Source organism: Malus sylvestris, chromosome 5, assembly GCF_916048215.2.
Source record: "Malus sylvestris chromosome 5, drMalSylv7.2, whole genome shotgun sequence".
Classification (NCBI taxonomy): Eukaryota; Viridiplantae; Streptophyta; class Magnoliopsida; order Rosales; family Rosaceae; genus Malus; species Malus sylvestris.
In genome coordinates, this window is record NC_062264.1 from 23,487,142 (window position 1) to 23,505,052 (window position 17,911).

Genomic DNA, 17,911 nt, shown 5'->3' on the forward strand with positions numbered 1-17,911 from the left:
AATTTTTTGTTTTTTTTTACTTGTTTAGATTAAACATTTGTTGCTTTACAAAATTTTATTAACATGCTTTGATCAACGATATATTTTAATTGTGAAGAGGGAGGTCAGCTAAGCCACAAAATGTGCAGCCTAATTTGGTATCCAATCCACTTAAGCTAGCTAACAACTAATTTCTTACAATTTTTTATTTTTAATTGTGAATTTATTAAAAATATTAATTTAACTAATTCCTCATTATTCCTAAAAAAAAGTAACTTTTTATTTCCATTGTTTATTGACACACCCCGACCCGGAATGTCCACTAGGACCCCGAATCGAGCCGTGCTGGCAGACACCTAGAAGGTGACGAAGCCATAAAGTGTGATAATGTATAAAATGTGAATAAATGAATTCTAAAAGTATCTAAGTACACAAGTGCACGGTGAGCGGGTCTGAACTCATTTCACTCGTGATACAGAGCATAAGACAAGTACAGTGAGCAAAGATAATAATTATACCATCATAAGGAGCCACCAGAACTGGGAGTGCCACAAGTCCTCGTCGATATGGAACCTTGCTACTAGAACCTGGAGGGGTGCAAGGATAGAAAGTGTGAGTGGTCAAAACAAAGATTTTCAAAGTCATTTCCATTATCAAAGGTAGTAACCCCTTATCGTAAAACCTGTATAGTTTCCAGCAAATCATACTACGTAGAAGTATGAAGTCAAAAATATACTAACGGTAAACCCCGAAGTATAATACTACTTAGCAACTCATTAGCAATATAAATAATCATGTGCTTAAACTATATTAGCATGCAAGCCGGAGTCACCTATAGTGAACTATACTACTCATTCATATCTCATCACATATCTCATCAATCACGGCTATCATATAAGTCGGAGTCACCTATAGTGACCTGTACGACTTATTCATATCTCATCACATATCTCATCAATCATGGCTAGCATATAAGTCGGAGTCACCTGTAGTGACCTGTACGACTTATTCATATCTCATCAATCATGGCTAGCATATAAGTCGGATTCACCTATAGTGACATGTACGACTTATTCATATCTCATCATATATCTAATCAATCATGGCTAACATATAAGTCGGAGTCATATGTAGTGACCTGTACGACTTATTCATATCTCATCACATATCTCATCAATCATGGTTAGCATATAAGTCGGAGTCACCTATAGTGACCTGTACGACTTATTAATATCTCTTCACATATCTCATCAATCATACCAACATTATATACTCACTTGAACTTACCTTAGCCTCTGCATTGGTGTGCAACACTGTGCAAGGTTGTACTAAATCACATACTAAAATGTAAACTAATTATGGCATGGCATTTATAAAACATAAAACCACAATTTCTCATTTCATCGCACATTGATTTATAACCAACATTTATTCACCCAAAACATAGGGTTAAATCTCACGTTTTTCACCAGATTCCTTCACATTGCTCATTTTCCCAAATAAAGCTTTTGTCTCGATTATTTAATCTCACTTATTGTATGGCTGCCTACGTACCCTAAACAGGGATCAAGCCATTCGTAGTTCATAATAATTAATTGTAGGTAACATGCATAAATCACTTTAGAAGCGTTTGTGGAACTATCAATTATATGCCTATAATAAAAGGAAAAGACCCACTCACCTGGAGTCCACGCTATGATTCTCTAGCACGCGTATCAAGCCGTCCCGAATGATTGGCGCCTAGAATAATTATTGAATCACATCTCAAAACTCTTATCAATACAATATGTAATTCACATAAAATCCATCCTCAAGGACATTCTAAAATAGTTTGAGACTCATTGGCCATCAGTCAACCGTCGATCATAAATCGACGGTAGGGTCTACAACCCTGTATAACTTGATCCGAAAGATCTGCATATCAGATTTCCAATCTGTAAGTTCCAAAGATCCACACTATGCTTCTAGAATAACATATTAAAATTTCATTACGATCCAACGGTTGGATCTCAGCCAATTTCCAAAACGAAGTGGCGGGTAACATTCTATTTTATGGACTTACAAAATCAATTCGGGAAGATCGGTATATCGGATTTCCAATCCGTAAATTCCTACATTCTTCAAATATTACGTACTACAATGTAACAAAGTTTGGTGACGATCCAACGGTTGGATTATTGATTACTATTCTAATCAAGTGGTGGACCTTAATGGAACTTTGCCGGATTCTGCAGATTTCGTAGATTTCCAGGCAATCTTTAGAACTCCATATCTCACTTGTTTCTCAACCAAATTCAACCCATAATATACCAAATCGAAGCTAGATAAATGTAGAACAAATTATACCAACTTGGAGTCCAAATGGTGGCCGGAGGTGTCTGGAAAATGGTCTGAAAACGGTTGTCCATGGGAAAACTGGTAACTCGCCGGAATTTCTAGGCAACCTTTCAACGTCCATAACTTTGTCAATACTCCACGAAATCAAGTGATTCAAAAATGAAAATCTTATTTTTCGACGAGAGAAAGAGATTGATACTTTCTAGAAGGCTAACTCGCCGTGGTTTGGCCATAAAATGGCTTGAAAGTGGCAGAGGTCTCCGGAAACTGGGCAAACTTTAAATAGTTATAACTTTCTTATTTTTCAACCAAATCACATCATCCAAACATAAAAATTTATCTAATCGACGAGAAGAATTGATCTATACCTGTGACTAAGGCCAATTTGACTTGGAAAAGCTTCAATTCTACTAAAGCTGTACGAAACCATTGAATTTGGGTGTGTTCGATCCAACTCCAAAACAACTCCGCCGCCCCTAAACTTGTTTGGGTTTTATTCTAGGCCTCATGATGATGTTATGGGTGGTGGTGATGGATGTGGTTAACTTCGAAATTCTGTGGTTCGAACCCAAAACCGCTGCACCCCACCGTGCGGGTTTGTGAAATCAATGCCAAATCCCTTGATTTTTGGGGTGAAATAGGAAGAATTATCGAATGGCCTCGAGCTAAGGATCATTTTGACACCAACCTCACCGTCTATGGTGGTCGGAATTGGGAGATGGAATTGGGTCGGGTCACGGGTCATGCTGAACCCTGCCGGTTCCCTCCTCTTCTTCTTTTCTCCTTTCTCTCCTTTATCTCCTCCCTCATTGGTCCACCCTTCTCTCTCTTCTCCTCATTGCTCCACTTATATCTTATCTCTCTTCTTGCCTTTCCCTCACAACCATCCATATCCTTGTCTTTAAATCTGGGCCACCCACGTGGCACACCAGATTTCATTAAATTTTTTTTTAGAGTTTTCTAATAATAACCAAATTATTAATATGCCCCAAACTTCAAACATATCTCCCTCGCTATAGCTCTAAATAACATCCCGTTTGCATCCACACGTCCGTAGCGACGAGTACTACAAGAATATGCTAAAAGAATAAATCATATATTTCTCTAACCGATGGTCAACGAAAGTCAAATTCCTTGCCTCTAGGGCATTTTCGTGAATTAGCGCTTTTAAAGTTAATAAAAACGTAAAATTTGGAACGGGCTGCTACATTTATATTTAAGTAGTATCTTCCTTCATTAAAAAAAAAACAAAAAAACAAAACTTTCATAAGAAAACTTCATTAATTTGTTATAATTTTACGTATGTGATATAAAAATGTATTTAAAACTTATGCTACATTTGAAATAAATGTACAGACTTTTGATTTGTTTAGATTCTAAACATACTAAGAAACAAAATGTATCATAAATTTAAATGAACAATAAAATCAATTGTACCCATATTATAGGTGATCAAATGTACCTTTAATAAAATTGTAGAAAAAATCAAATTCTTAAAATGAACAAATGTTTAATCAATGAAATTAAAAAAACAAAAACGAAATACCTATATCAAAACGGGTGCATTCTTACTTACCCACATTAACTTTGGTGCTTTTTTGTTCGCCTTCAAGTAAAAATGTATGTTTGTGACTCATTGGATGTGTCAAGGGACATATCCCATGTTAAAAAAGGTCAACTTTTTCAATTTTTTTAATATTTTTTTTATTTTCTACTTTTTTGTCATGCGAGTCATGCTTGTTTTGTTCTATATAATTCGAGCATGTTCGCAGTCGAATTTTGAGTTAGTAGAAGTAAATATAATATAGGGTAAAGTATAAAAAATACTTCAATTATTAATGTCACGATACTTTCATACTTCATCTTTTAAAATTGACAATGTCATACCTTATCTTACAAATTTGTGCCAATGTTATACCTTCCGTTAGGTTGGTGTGAATTTATCAGTTAAATGCTGACGTGGCTTGATCCGGAGCCCATTTTCTATTAAAAAATTATAAAAATATTATTAAAAACTAAAAAAAAACCAACACTCAGTCAATTCTTCCCCTCCCCCCTTCTCTCTTTTCTCCCCATCATCATCTTCTTCCCCCTTCTGCAACTCCAACCTAGAAAAAAGAAGAGAGAAAAAAAAAAAAAACCAATTTGTCTTCCCCCCTCCCCACCCCCCTCTTCTCCCCGCACCCACTCTCCACACCCAACCTCCCCACCTTCGCACCCAACCTCGCACCCACTGCCTGCAACCAAAAAAAAAAAAAAAAAAAACCCAGATCCCGTTGAGGTGGAATCGGGAAACCTTCGCCAGGCCGATTCCAAAGGTTGAGAACCTGGGCGCGAAGAAAATGGGGGGAATGGGTGTGGAGGGAAAAGGGTGGGTGCGCCAGGGGGGGGTTTCGGATGAATTGGGTTTTTTTTTTTTCTTCTCTCTCTTCTTCTTCTTCCTCCTTCTTTCTGGGTTTGTTTCGGGGGGGGGGGGACTTGGTTGTGTTGGGTTTTTGTTTTTTTTTTCTTCTTCCTCCTCCTTTTTTCTGGGTTGCAAAGGGTTGGGTTTGTGGTGGGGGGAGGGGGGACGAACTGGGTTTGGTTTGATGTTTTTTTTTTTCTCATCCTTCTTCTTTTTGGGTTTGTTGTTGGGGGGGGCAGGGGGGAGGGTTGGGTTGGGAGAACTGGGTTGCAGGAAGATGGGGGGAGAGAGAGGGGTGGGAAGGACGAACTGACTTGAGGGTTTTTTTTTTTTTTTAATTACTTTTCTTTATTATTTTAATATTTAAAAAATATTAATTTTTTTTTTGTTTTTAATAATATTTTATTAATTTTTTAATAGAAAATGGGCCCCGGATCAAGCCACGTAGCATTTAACTGAGAAATTCACGCCAACCTAACGGAAGGTATAACATTGGCACAAATTCGTAAGATGATGTATGACATTGTCAATTTTAAAAGATGAGGTATGAAAGTGTCGTGACATCAATATGTTTTCGTACTGCTTCTGTTAGAAGTTTGTCCGTTCATATATTTCTTGACATGTTGATGTTGGTGAATCACATAACAACGTTTTGCCCTAAAATTTATACAAAATCCACTGGAATATGATGGTTTGATTGCTATGGGAGTTTGACTATTTCCTCATCGTCGTCCCGTTGTCTACGCCAAGGGGCTTCTTCCATAAAATATGCCGTAAATGAGCAAAGTCACAGGAAAAATAGAAAATAAAAGGATGGATACCTGCAGAATCATGCAAGTTGCAGAGTGAATCTTGGCCTCCATTTTCATTTCCTTTGTTCTGAAACCAGTTGGTGACATGGTGTACCCCTTGAATTCAGAAAAGGTTTCTCATTATTCAAAGACCATATGCACATAACACGTCGTTATATATTATTGTTACTAATGATAGTTATTACTATTTTGGTATGGATGGGTGTTAAGAGATGCGCATATATGATAAGCAAAGATTCAATTATATACCCAAGGCCAACTACATTATCCACTCTTAGGTTTGAAGTTGTTATCAAAATTAGTTATGAGGTTTCAAATTTTTTGCATTATACTTCTAGGTTTTAAAACTGTATCAGTTTATCTATTTTGTCTATTTGAACATCTAATATTCCATTAAATTAGTGACATGCCATATATAAGACGTTGTTAGGCTAACGTATACAATTTGGACCACACTGAATGGTTGGATCCCAAACCATTGGTTTAGAAGAAGCAGAAACTCCATGATGAATGTTTTATATATCACGTTAGCTCATAAAGAGGTCGGACACTTACCATATCATTTTGTTGAAGAACAAGAAGTTGACGGTCATACAACTTAATTAAAGTCATAAACTGATGCGATTTCAAAATTTTATGATAAAATTGAAATCATATGTGCCATATTTTAAAGGAAATCTTAATGAAACATTCATGGTACTATTCACTTTTAATGTTAAAGACATTTTTATCTTGAAAAGTCACTCCTTGTACTATTCACTTACACATTTATTTTGTTCTTTTGATTAAAACTAAAATTTTTGAGGACTTTTGGTTAGTTTTCCTTATTTTAAAAAATCACTCTAAACTTCAAGATGCAAAATGGGAAGCTCCGAAGCGCTGGTATAGTTATTCGGAATGATAAAGGAGAGTTTAGGGCAGCTTGCTCTATACCACTTCAAACACACCTTAGTGTGCGTGCTACTGAAGCCATGGCAGCAGTGATGGGACTACAATCTGCCAGAGATCTGGGATTCTCTAGTGTGATACTTAAAATGGATTCCAAAGCAGTGGTGCAGATGATTAATGAGGATAAGGACTGGTATGCTATGCAACTGAAGCAGTCTGATTGAGGAGATTAAATCTTTCTCTTAATTTTAGAGAGTTTTGGTGTAATTTCCAAAGTCTGAGGCCAACAGAGTTGCTCACGAACTGGGTCAATTTGCTTTAAAATTAGATAGCTTCTTTTTTGGATTGAAGAGCAGCCATTATGGCTGCCTATTTTCTCCATACCGACGTTGTATCCCTTTGGGTTTTCAATGAAGTTAGTTTTCCATCGGAAAAAAAAAAGCCAGGTAGCTCGTAACTATAATGTTTCCACCTGCCTCTATCAATATCATGCATGTTTCATGACTCATGAGCGTTTGGTATATACAAATCGATTAAATAATCAAAAGATAGGTACGGAAGTTACATAACAAATATAGTACAACATAGGATTTTGGTTAGGGTTACGTCATGGCATACGAAGTATGAAGTTTCTTGCGGTACTAATATGTTAAATAAATGGTACTTCATAACTTGGATCCAGGACAGGGTTGGTCTTGAGTTTTTGGATGTCCAGGACAGGGTTGGTCTTGAGTTTTTGGATGTCCAGTGCGAAAGCTCAAAATGTGCTCTTTTTTAATACTGAAATATATGTTTAAAAAAAATATTCAACGAGGGTTGGAACCCAGTCGAAATTGGGGGGCTAGGCCCTCAAGCCCAAATTATATTACTCGAGAAAATATACAACGGGGGGACATAGTACCTAAACCCCGACAATCAAAAATACAATCATATACAACCATTCCTAGCAAAGCTCCTTGAAATTTCAACCTTTAAGAAATTGTCTTCTAGCACTTTTTGAAGCAAAATCATTAATTATATCATCATACTCCAAGTCTTCAATCTCATTCTTTTCAATGCATAAGATTGCTAATCCATTTAGCCTATCTTGAGTCATAGTGGTCCGCAAGTAAGATTTTAATAATTTCAATTTTGAAAATGTTCTTTCTGCAGATGCCACAGTCACAGGTACAATCAACAGTACACGATAAGCAATCAAGACATTAGGACACATGTCAGTTTCTTTTACAAAGTTTGCTATTTCCATGGATGTCCAAGGGTTATTAGAGAGAAATGCTTCTTCAGATAACATCATATGCAACACCTGTAATTCAGAACATAAGTCGGCTCCATATACATCCATGGTATTTCCATGTTTCAAATGTGCTTCAAGATTCATACAATTTTCTTTTAACTGTTGATCATCCAATGAAATTAACTTCAATGCATCAAACAAGAAGCCAAAAATAGATTCAAAAGTCTTTAACTGTTCAAACTTGTTTTTCAGTTGAGAAAGAGCAATATCCACTATAACAAGAAAATAATCTGTTCTAAATGATTCTTTAGCAGACTGTTGTTCCCTCTAATTACCATCAACTTCATCATGATGTCTTTTTCTAGGTCTATGACGTTTAATTTGAAAAACAAGGTCAATTTCCGAATCCAGTGCAATTTCTTTAGCATCACACATAGCAGAAGCGAAACCAGTTTCTTTGTAGTTTTCAAAAAATGTAACAAGTGCTTCCAATGCCTTTACAGCAACATCAAGACGAATGTTTTCAGATTGTAATTTTGTACTCACCATGTTAATCTTCAACAAAATGTCATACCAAATAACCAAACTTAATACAAAATCAAAACTGGAAAGTTCTCCTGATGCTAAACATCCTGCATCCCTACTCAATTGGGGATTCGCAGTAATTTCCACCAACGTAAACAAAACATTTCTAACTTGGGCTACTTGGGATTTAATTGCTTTAACACTTTCAATGTGACTTTCCCGTCGAATAGTTGACAATGATTTCAAAGTTAAACCATCAATATGTTCAAGCAAAATATGCCAACACTTTGTAGAGTTGGAAAACACCGTATATATGCATTGACATGCTCCAAAAAAAGATTTTGCTTTAAGACATGAACTTGCCATATCACAAACTATTAAATTAAGACAATGAGAACCACATGGCATGTAAAAGGCTCTGGGATTTATGTCTAGCAATCTTTTCTGGACACCTTGGTGTTTTTTTTTTCATGTTAGATCCATTATCATAACCTTGTCCCCTCACATTATCAATATCAAGATCAAGAGACTTTAGGACATCTTGCAACTCATTAAAAAGTCCTTGACCTGATGTATCTTCCACACTTAAAAACTCCATGAAATACTCCCTTATATATATTGACCTGCTTGACAAGTCAACACATCTCAAAATTAAAGTCATCTATTCCACATGACTTGCATCAGGAGTTCAATCAAGAATGATAGAAAAAAAAATTGGCTTCTTTTACTTTTTTAATGATTGCGGTTTTGACTTTTGAAGCTAAAGTAGCTATCAACTCATTTTGGATTTTATGGCTTAAATAGTGGAGATGAATATCTTTATTCTCAATGAGTCGAAAATGCTTTTGCATTATTGGATCAAACTCTGCAATCATTTCAAGTAAACCTAAGAAATTGTCATTAGCGTCTTCATAAGTTATTTCATTAGTTCCATGAAATGCTAAATTACGTATGGCAAAACATTTCACAACAGCAATAATTCTAAGCATCACTTGTTTCCAATGATTTGTCTCTTTCTTGAATCGCAATTGAAATTCTTTATCAATTGTCTGATTTTTTGTCAATCTACTTTTCAACTCAACCCAAGTTCTCGAATTAATGAGATGCTCTTTACTCTTTTCATGTTGATCAAGCTTCACACCAAGATGTCTCAAATCACTAATTCTATCTTTTGCTAACTCACTTTTTGAGGCAATTGTTTTAAACAATTTACAACAAAAGCCAAAGATTTTATCCAACACTTTTGAGTATACGAGCCATTTCCTATCATAAATTTCACCCATTGGTAATTTTCGATCATAGTAGTGTGAGGAAAATTTTCTAGAGAGTTTGTCCTTAGGATAAATGATATTAGTTTCTCGAATTGGTCCCTTTTCTACAAGTAAGTCTCTCATTTCTGCATTAAGATCATCCCAAACTCTTGGATCATAAATGTTTAAATGGAAAATAGGTTCAGGAGATTCAATATTTTCCTCTACACCATTATGATCATCATCAACATTTAAAATCACATCACCACCATTTTCATGGTCTTGAGACTCATCACCAACATTTTCTTCTAAATCACTAATATTTTCATGATCATGAGACTCGCCAAGAACATTTTGTGACTCTTCACCAACATTATTTTCTCTCAAATTTTCAATTGACTCATTTTTTGTAGAGAAAAATTTATGAAGAGATCCTCTTAAACTTTCGGCAATTTTGTTATCCTTTGCCTTTTTTTTTTCCTTTTCATATTACCAGAGAGTTGTTTCCTAACCTAAAAGACATGGCTTCGATAATTTGTTTGCAAAAATTACCTACACATGATAACAAAAAAATTCCTATCAAAATTATCATTCCAACACATTATATATTATAAAAATACAAACACATAGTCTAACATATTATAAAAATTAAACCTAAAAATTGGGTTTGATATGAAATCAAATAATTCAATTAATCAACAACAACAATTCTATACATCAATTATCATATAATTCTATGTCACTTGCAAAATTTTATATTAAATTATGAATTGATAATTCAAATTTTAAAAATTAGTTTACCTCAAAACTCAAAAGGGTTGGTGGTGAGTGAATGCTCTTGGCACTTGCACTTGCAGCAACCAATGAATGGTGAATGGGCTTGGCGCTGCTGAGGAGGAGGGACAGGGTCTTGTGCAGCTGAAAAATGAGTCAGGGTCAGACGGTAGGGGGAGGGAAGTGGGGAACAAAGGGGGGGATATCGGGAAAGGGGGAGTGGGGATATGGGAATAGGGTTAGTGGGGACCGAGTGGTCCTTTAATGTCGTTTTGTATTTTTTTTTTTTTTTTTGTTGTGATGCCTTGGACCGAGTGGTCCTTCTAATATCATTTAATATATATATTAATTAAACCTGGGCCCTTTTTTTCACCTTTCTTGGGCTCTTGCCCTCCAGCCCCGATTTGGGCTCTGGACCTTTTTTTTTTTTTTAATACCTAGTTGGTGCCCCCTTTAGTTTTGGGCCCTAGACAGCTGCCTCTATGGCCCTGGGCCTAGGCCGGGCCTGATCCAGGACTATCATCCCATGAAACAGACGGCATTTCAAAATCTTGGATAATGTTTTTCACATACCGGCTCTCATCTTATACACACTTTTATTTTCATGGCTGTTAGATTGAACATTATAGTAAAATAAACTGTCAAAATTAACAGGAGTGTGTAGAAATATCAGAGAGACGGGCCATACGGCCCACTTCCAACAACATCGATATTGTCCCCAATTTGGTAATTACCTCATGCACAATCCGTTAGGTGTGGGGTTTTATCACAAAATGCCTCGGTATTAGTTGGAGTGGGATTAGGGTATTAAAACTCTTCTTTTGTCATTGATACGGTCGATGTGGGACATTTCAACATGCCCCCTCACGTGGGACCCAATTAGCAGGTCACACATGGGAGATCCACACTTCGACAACCACATGGAGCCAAGGGGACTCACCCTACACACGGGGCCAAGGGACCCACCATCATCGCACAGGGCCAAGGGGACCCACTTATCACGTGGCAGTACAGTACGAGCCCGGTCCCTGGCTCTGATACCATGTAGAAATATCAAAGAGACGGGCCATACGTCCCACTTCCAACAACACCGATATTGTCTCCAACTTGGTAATTACCACCTGCATAATCCATAAGGTGTGGAGTTTTATCACAAAAGACCTCGGTATTAGTTTGTGGGATTATGGTATTTAAACTATTACTTTTCTTTTTGTATGGCCGATGTGGGATTCAACACACCCCCTCACGTGGGACCCAATTAGTGGGTCACACGTAGGAGATCAACACATCGGCAACCACGTGGAGCCAAGGGGACTCACCCTACACGCGGGGCCAAGGGATCCACCCATCACGTGGCAGTACAGTACGGGCCCGCTCCTTGGCTTTGATACCATGTAGAAATATCAAAGAGACGGGTCATACGGCCCACTTCCAACAACACCGATATTGTCCCTAACTTGGTAATTACCACTTGCACAATCCGTCAGATGTGGAGTTTTATCACAAAAGGCCTCGGTATTAGTTGGAGTGGGATTATGGTATTTAAACTTACGGTCGATTTGGGACGTTTCAACAGATTGTGCATAAGATAAAAAATGATCTGTTGAAAACACTATCATTTTCATAACAGCAATTTTAGAGAGCTACTAGATTCTATGTAATTCTTGTCATTCACATTCGTAAGACTTACAAAGTAAGAATAAAGTAACATTTGTCAACATTAATTCAAGAGTATATGTACCTACGAGTAATCTTGCCACTATTACAATTTTATTTTATAAAAAATAAAATCTTTAAATTCAAGTGCAATATTTAGATTGTACTAAACATTATTAATACGCCTAAATTTTTTTTGTACATAACGTTTTTTTTATAGGAAAACTAATGAAAAGGGTTTGAAAACTTTGAATTTTAATCAAAATGACAAAAATGTGTTGTAAGTGAATAGTACCAGGAGTGACTTTTTAGAGTAAAAATATCATTTTCGTTAAAAGTGAACAGTACCGGAAATGTTTCTGTTCATGGCTAGAATTTCTGTTGGGGATGTTCCTTAGCCGACGAGCACACAGCTTCCCGAGAGGTTGGCGCCGGTTGATGCTTTCTGTCGGGCTTCTGCTTACTGGCGGGCTTGTCGGTCAAAACCTGTCAGGCAGGGCTTGTCGGGCAAGGCTGAAAGAGAATGACAGAGTTAACTTTGAAATGTGCCTTTGTGGGGCCTTAGGTATAGGCCTTGAGGCTCACAATCAAGATTAACTTTTAGGTGCTCAGGCGTGCCACTGCCATCTTTAGCATGGCAGATGTAAAACAGATGTTGAGTTTTAGTTGTATATATACCCGAGAGGCCGTGTTAGTTATGACGGGTGCCTTTGTGAGGCCTTAAGTGTAGGCCTTGAGGCTCTCAATCAATAACTAACCTAGTACTCGAACATATAATGTTTGAGTCATTGATTGCAAAAGTGTTATAACCATTATACTTCTAATTACCCGAGCCCGAAGAGCAGAATGAATCCAAATAGGTGCCTTTGTAGGGCCTTCAATATAGGCCTTGAGGCTTCCCATCAGAACTCCTTCTATACTCAAACGTTCTATGATAATCATAATATAACAGAAATAAAACTAAGGAATAGGTCGATTACTTGCGCCCCAAGTAACTTCAGACTTCTTGTTTATCAAGGACTGTCGTGGATGGGTTAAGTCCACATAAAGTTCCTTTTTATGCCTTGAGACCAAGGACTTTTGAATGATCAATCTTACATTCCCGAGGGCTTAGAACTTGGATCTGATTTAAACTGTAAAGACACATTTCAATTGGATTTAAGAACTGATGAGTCTTTTAATCACCAACTTGCTAGAAATAACTTGGATACAACTGAAAGTATACAACATATTGCTAGACTAATGAATGAAAAGACAAAACCAAAGGGGGTCGGGCAAGGCTGATCGTCTTGCAACTTTCTATCTTTGTGATTTATCAAAGGGTTTGAAAGCTTAGAAAGAGGGATATGGAGATGAGTTTACAGAAGGAAATCGATACTATAACAAGATTTAGACAAGGTAGCAGAGCTATTACAAAGGCTTTTGGTGAGGGTTGATCCCGAAAGGGATGAAGGCTTGGGCTGACTACAGCTTCGTTGAAGGCAAATCTGGTTTGAGCAGAGTTTGTGCTTGTATTTGTTTGTTTGTTTGAGTGTCCTCTACCAAGCTCATCTTGGCCGCATAACCCGATCATCTGATAAGATTCTATCCATAAAGATATCGGAAAACCAGCTGAGACCTTGTTGCATCCAGAAGGAATTGAACATAGCACATTGGAACTGAATCTGTTGTAAATTTCACCAATTTGTCGAAATGAAATAAACATTATTTTAGCAACCTTTTATCTTTCTGTCTTCTTGAATGATTGATGAACAAACACTGCACTTTGGTATCCCGAAGCCTGTTTTACCTTACCTCATCTTCAATATAACAATCTATAACATCCCATAATGTAGGACAATATTTTTTCAAGAATTTAACATTAATGGGATGTTTCTGCCAATTCCTTTCAAGGTCCACCAAGTAGTATCCTCCCTTGTCTAATACTCGACTAATCATGAAAGGACATTCCCATGTCGGGCTCCATTTTCCAAAGCCCCTAAGCTGAGCTCCTAGAGGAAGGACTATCTTCCACACTAAATCTCCTTCCTTGAAAGACTTTATCTTTACCTTTTTGTTATAAGCTCGGGCAACAGCTTTCTTTCCTTCCTGAATCTGGTTTAAGGCTTCAATTCGGGCTACATCTAAGTCTTCAATCCCTTGACACATGGCTTCGATGTACTCTTCACTGTGTAACCCAAACTGATTTTGAATTTTGACAGAACTTACATAGATCTCCATGGGAAGCACTGCATCTTGCCCAAAAGTTAAAGCATAAGGAGTTATCCCTGTTCTTGCCCTTTTAGAAGTTATGTATGCCCACAAAGTATTCCCCAGCTTTTCATGCCACTTTTCCAGACTATCTGTCACCATTCTTTTGATGATGTTTACCAAAATCTTGTTACTAGATTCTGCCTGGCCATTTGACTGTGGGTAGTAAGGACTAGACTGGATCATCTTTATTTTGTATTTGCTTGCAAACACTTCAACTTCTTTTGAAATAAAAGATGGCCCACGATCCGTTACTATAGTTTCGGGCACCCCAAATCTATACAGAATCTTGGTCTCAATAAAATTCTTGACTGCAGCTGAGGTTATGGATTTTACGGTCGATGCCTCTACCCATTTGGTAAAGTAATCCGTTGCTACAATTATGAAAGTGTGCCCCTTGCTAGAAGCTGGATAGATCTGCCCGATGAAGTCCATTGCCCATCATCTGAAGGGCCAAAGCTTGACTACTGGATTTAAAGGCACTGAAGGCACATGTTGGAGGGGTCCATGCCTTTGACATTCTTCACAGCCTCGAGCATAGGACTTGCAATCTTTTTCCATGTTGTGCCAGAAATACCCATACCTTCTAAGCAACCACTTCATCTTTATTCCAGCCTGGTGTGATCCGCATACCCCTTCATGTACTTCGGCCATCACTCTCATGGATTCCACTTGGCCTAAGCATTTCAATAGTAACCCGTCCGGAGTTTTCCTTAGTAGGTTCTTCTCCCATAAGACATACTTGGTTGCTTGCAGTCTATTCTTCTTGCTTGTGGGTGAAAAGGGATCCTTTAAATGATGAATGATGGGCGACCTCCAATCTTCTATCTCAGTTTCTAGAAACATTACATCCAGACTAAATCCTCGTTCCAGGATAGAATGAAGGTTTCTTCTTTGAATCTCGACATCTACCCCATATTTTCTTTTCTGTATTGGCACGTCTGAGGCTAATTGCACCATCTCGTTGGCCGTTAGATTGGATCCCCTGGGAACATGATTAACTGATATCTCAGCATCCCAATAACTTAGCAATTGCATGGCCGCCAAGTAATACCCTGCCATGGTGATATGTCTGCACTTGAACTCCCCATTTAGCTGGTTTATTACTAACTCTGAATCACCAAAGACTTCTACCTCCACTGCCCCCAGATCCATCAAGACTTCCAAACCAATTATTAAGGCTTCTTACTCTGCCCAATTATTGGTGTTCCCTTGGTAATCTACGAGAAATGAGTAATAATGATAACCCCCTTGAGGGTTGAAAATTACAATCCCCGTTCCTGAAGCCTTTTGAGTGTAGGAACCATCAAAATACAGCTTCCAATGAGTAATCCAGAGGCCAGTCACTCTTTTTATCTCTTGCTGGACCCACTCATCTTTGCCCGAAATATCTTTGCTTGGCGGGATCCAAACACTCATAACTTCCAGGGTTCTCGGGATATTGATTATCTCATCTTGAGACTCTTGATGCTCCGCCAAGAAGTCGGCAATTGCTTGGCCTTTGACTGCCCTTTGGGGTACATATTGAAAGTTGAACTCTGATAATGCTAGAATCCACTTCCCAATTCTTCCTACTAGCATTGGTTTTGACAACATATACTTTATCACATCTGTCTTGGCGATGATGTGCACGTGACAAGGTAACATGTAATGCCTCAGCTTACTGGCATTAAAATACAGAGCTAAGCACAATCTTTCTACTGGGGAATATCTTGTTTCTACCTCGGTCAGAATTCTACTAAGGTAGTACACCGCCTGCTCTTTCCCGCCTTCATTGTTTTGAGCTAGCAAACTCCCGATTGATTTCTCTAAAGCAGAGATATATAGTTTTAAGGGTTTTCCCCTTTGAGGTGGTACCAACACTGGTGGAAAAGTCAAATAGGCTTTGATGTTGTCGAAAGCCCTTTGGTATGGTGGTCCACACTCGAAATTTTCTTTATCCTTCAGTCTTAGCAAAGGAGTCAGCGGTTGGATCTTACCCGCTAAATTGGCAATGAATCTTCTTAAGAAATTAATTTTGCCTAGCAGCCTCTGGAGTGGTGAGTGAAGGCGACTCCATTATTGCCCGAGATTTGTTCTTGTCCACTTCTACACCTCTTTGATGAACAAGGAATCTCAAGAAATTGCCCGTTCTCACTCCAAACGCACACTTCTTTGGATTCATCTTCAATTTATGGATCCTCATTCTTGTCAATGCTTGCCTGAGGTCTATCAGATGCTGCTCTTCTGTTTTGAATTTCACCACAATGTCATCGATGTACACTTTGATGTTCTGGCCAATCAAATCATGAAAGATGGCATTCATTGCCCTTTGGTAGGTTGAACCAGCGTTCTTGAGCCCGAATGGCATGACCATGTATTCATATGCCCCCACATGCCCGGGACACCTAAAATCTGTCTTATGTATATCTTGCTGGGCCATCTTTATCTGATTGTATCCGGCATTTCCATCCATAAAAGATAAGATTTTGTGTTTTGCTACTGCATCTATGGATAGATCAGCCATAGGCATGGGATACTCGTCTTTTGGTGTAGCGCCATTAATATTTCTGTAATTAACACAACATCATACTGCTTTTGTTATAGCTTTTAAAACGGGTACAATGTTGGCTAACCATTCTACATATTTGGCTGGCCTAATAAATCCAGCTTTTTCTAGCCTTTCAATTTCTTCTTTGACCTTCTCTTCTATCTCCTTTGACATCCTTCGTGGTGCTTGCTTAACAGGTTTATATCTCTCATTGATGGGCATTCTGTGTTCCACCAAGGTTGAATCTAAACCTGACATCTCAGTATAATGCCAAGCAAAACAATCTTTAAATTCTTGCAAAAGACAGATAATCTTTGCCCGATCATTAGTCTCTAATAAACCACTAATTTGTATTGGTCTTGGATCTTCCTCTGTCCCTAGATCAATAACTTCCAAAGGATCCTGAACTTCTGGTGGTGGCTTATTAGGTTCTGCACATAAAAATTTGATTAACTCCGGGTTCTTGAGCAAGTCGTCTGGCCCATCCAGGTTATATATGCACTCGGTCATTCATATGGTCATATCCAACTCTTCTTCGCAAAGCTCTTCTCTGCTTTTATCCTGATTGGTCGAAGTTCCTAGCTGCCATTCCTGCTCTTCTTTGTCTAAGAGTTCCCTTTCTTGTTTTCTTCCTTTCCCATACACCAACAGTCTTTTAATCAGGGACCTAACTGCCATTACCTGATCATTCCTCTTTTGTTCTGTCATTGATGGTGTAAGGGCGTTGGGACGATACAAGGTATATCTCACTCCTCTCTAGTAAGGAGCATTCCTTGTTCTAAAAGCTTTTGGGCCATCACCTTGGTAGGGCGGCCGTTCTCATCTGCTCCTGAACATTTCAGAATTCCTACATGCTTCCGCAACATTGGCTATAGGGAGAAATGGCCGTGATTCGGCCTCTACTATCTCTCAAAAGCCTAGTCCCTCTGTGCCTGCCTCATGATAAACAGCCACTTGTTGATGTAGAGTGGAGGGTATGGCAAGACTTTGGTGGATCCAATCCCTTCCAAGTAAGGCTCTATAGGTGGAAGTGCAATCTACCACAAAGAATGCCAACATGATTTGTTTGGACCCCAAATCCACTTCTAAGGGCAATATTCCATGAGTTTTTGTGATAGCGCCCGAGAAGCTTGAAACAGTGAGGTCCGTAGGAATAAGATCTTCTGTGCTTCTCCCCATCTTCTTCATTTGCTTGGATGGTAGCACGTTAACAGCTGCTCCTCTATCTATTAAAACCTTTTTGAAGGGCACCCCTCCAAATGAGCTGTAACA

General features: G+C 38.1%; 1 protein-coding gene across 1 annotated transcript; it reads right to left on the bottom strand.

Moving 5' to 3' along the window:
* Nucleotides 1-7,384: 7,384 nt before the first annotated feature.
* On the bottom strand, nt 7,385-16,531 carry LOC126622673 (uncharacterized). Its single transcript, XM_050291423.1, has 4 exons — nt 16,311-16,531; nt 8,685-8,802; nt 7,990-8,209; nt 7,385-7,926 (listed from the first exon to the last, which is right to left on the bottom strand). Exons 1-4 carry the CDS (start codon nt 16,529-16,531, stop codon nt 7,385-7,387), a joined length of 1,101 nt encoding a protein of 366 aa, XP_050147380.1.
* Nucleotides 16,532-17,911: the final 1,380 nt, after the last annotated feature.

Excerpts from the sequence above, each read along its gene's own strand:
- LOC126622673 (XM_050291423.1), bottom strand. The coding sequence starts at position 16,531 with ATGGCCCAGCAAGATATACATAAGACAGATTTTAGGTGTCCCGGGCAT. Across the intron at positions 8,803-16,310 it reads CAGCATCTGATAGACCTCAG|GTCAATATATATAAGGGAGT; the intron begins GCAAGCATTGAC and ends CTTGTCAAGCAG. Across the intron at positions 8,210-8,684 it reads TTGATCTTGATATTGATAAT|ATTAACATGGTGAGTACAAA; the intron begins GTGAGGGGACAA and ends ATTTTGTTGAAG.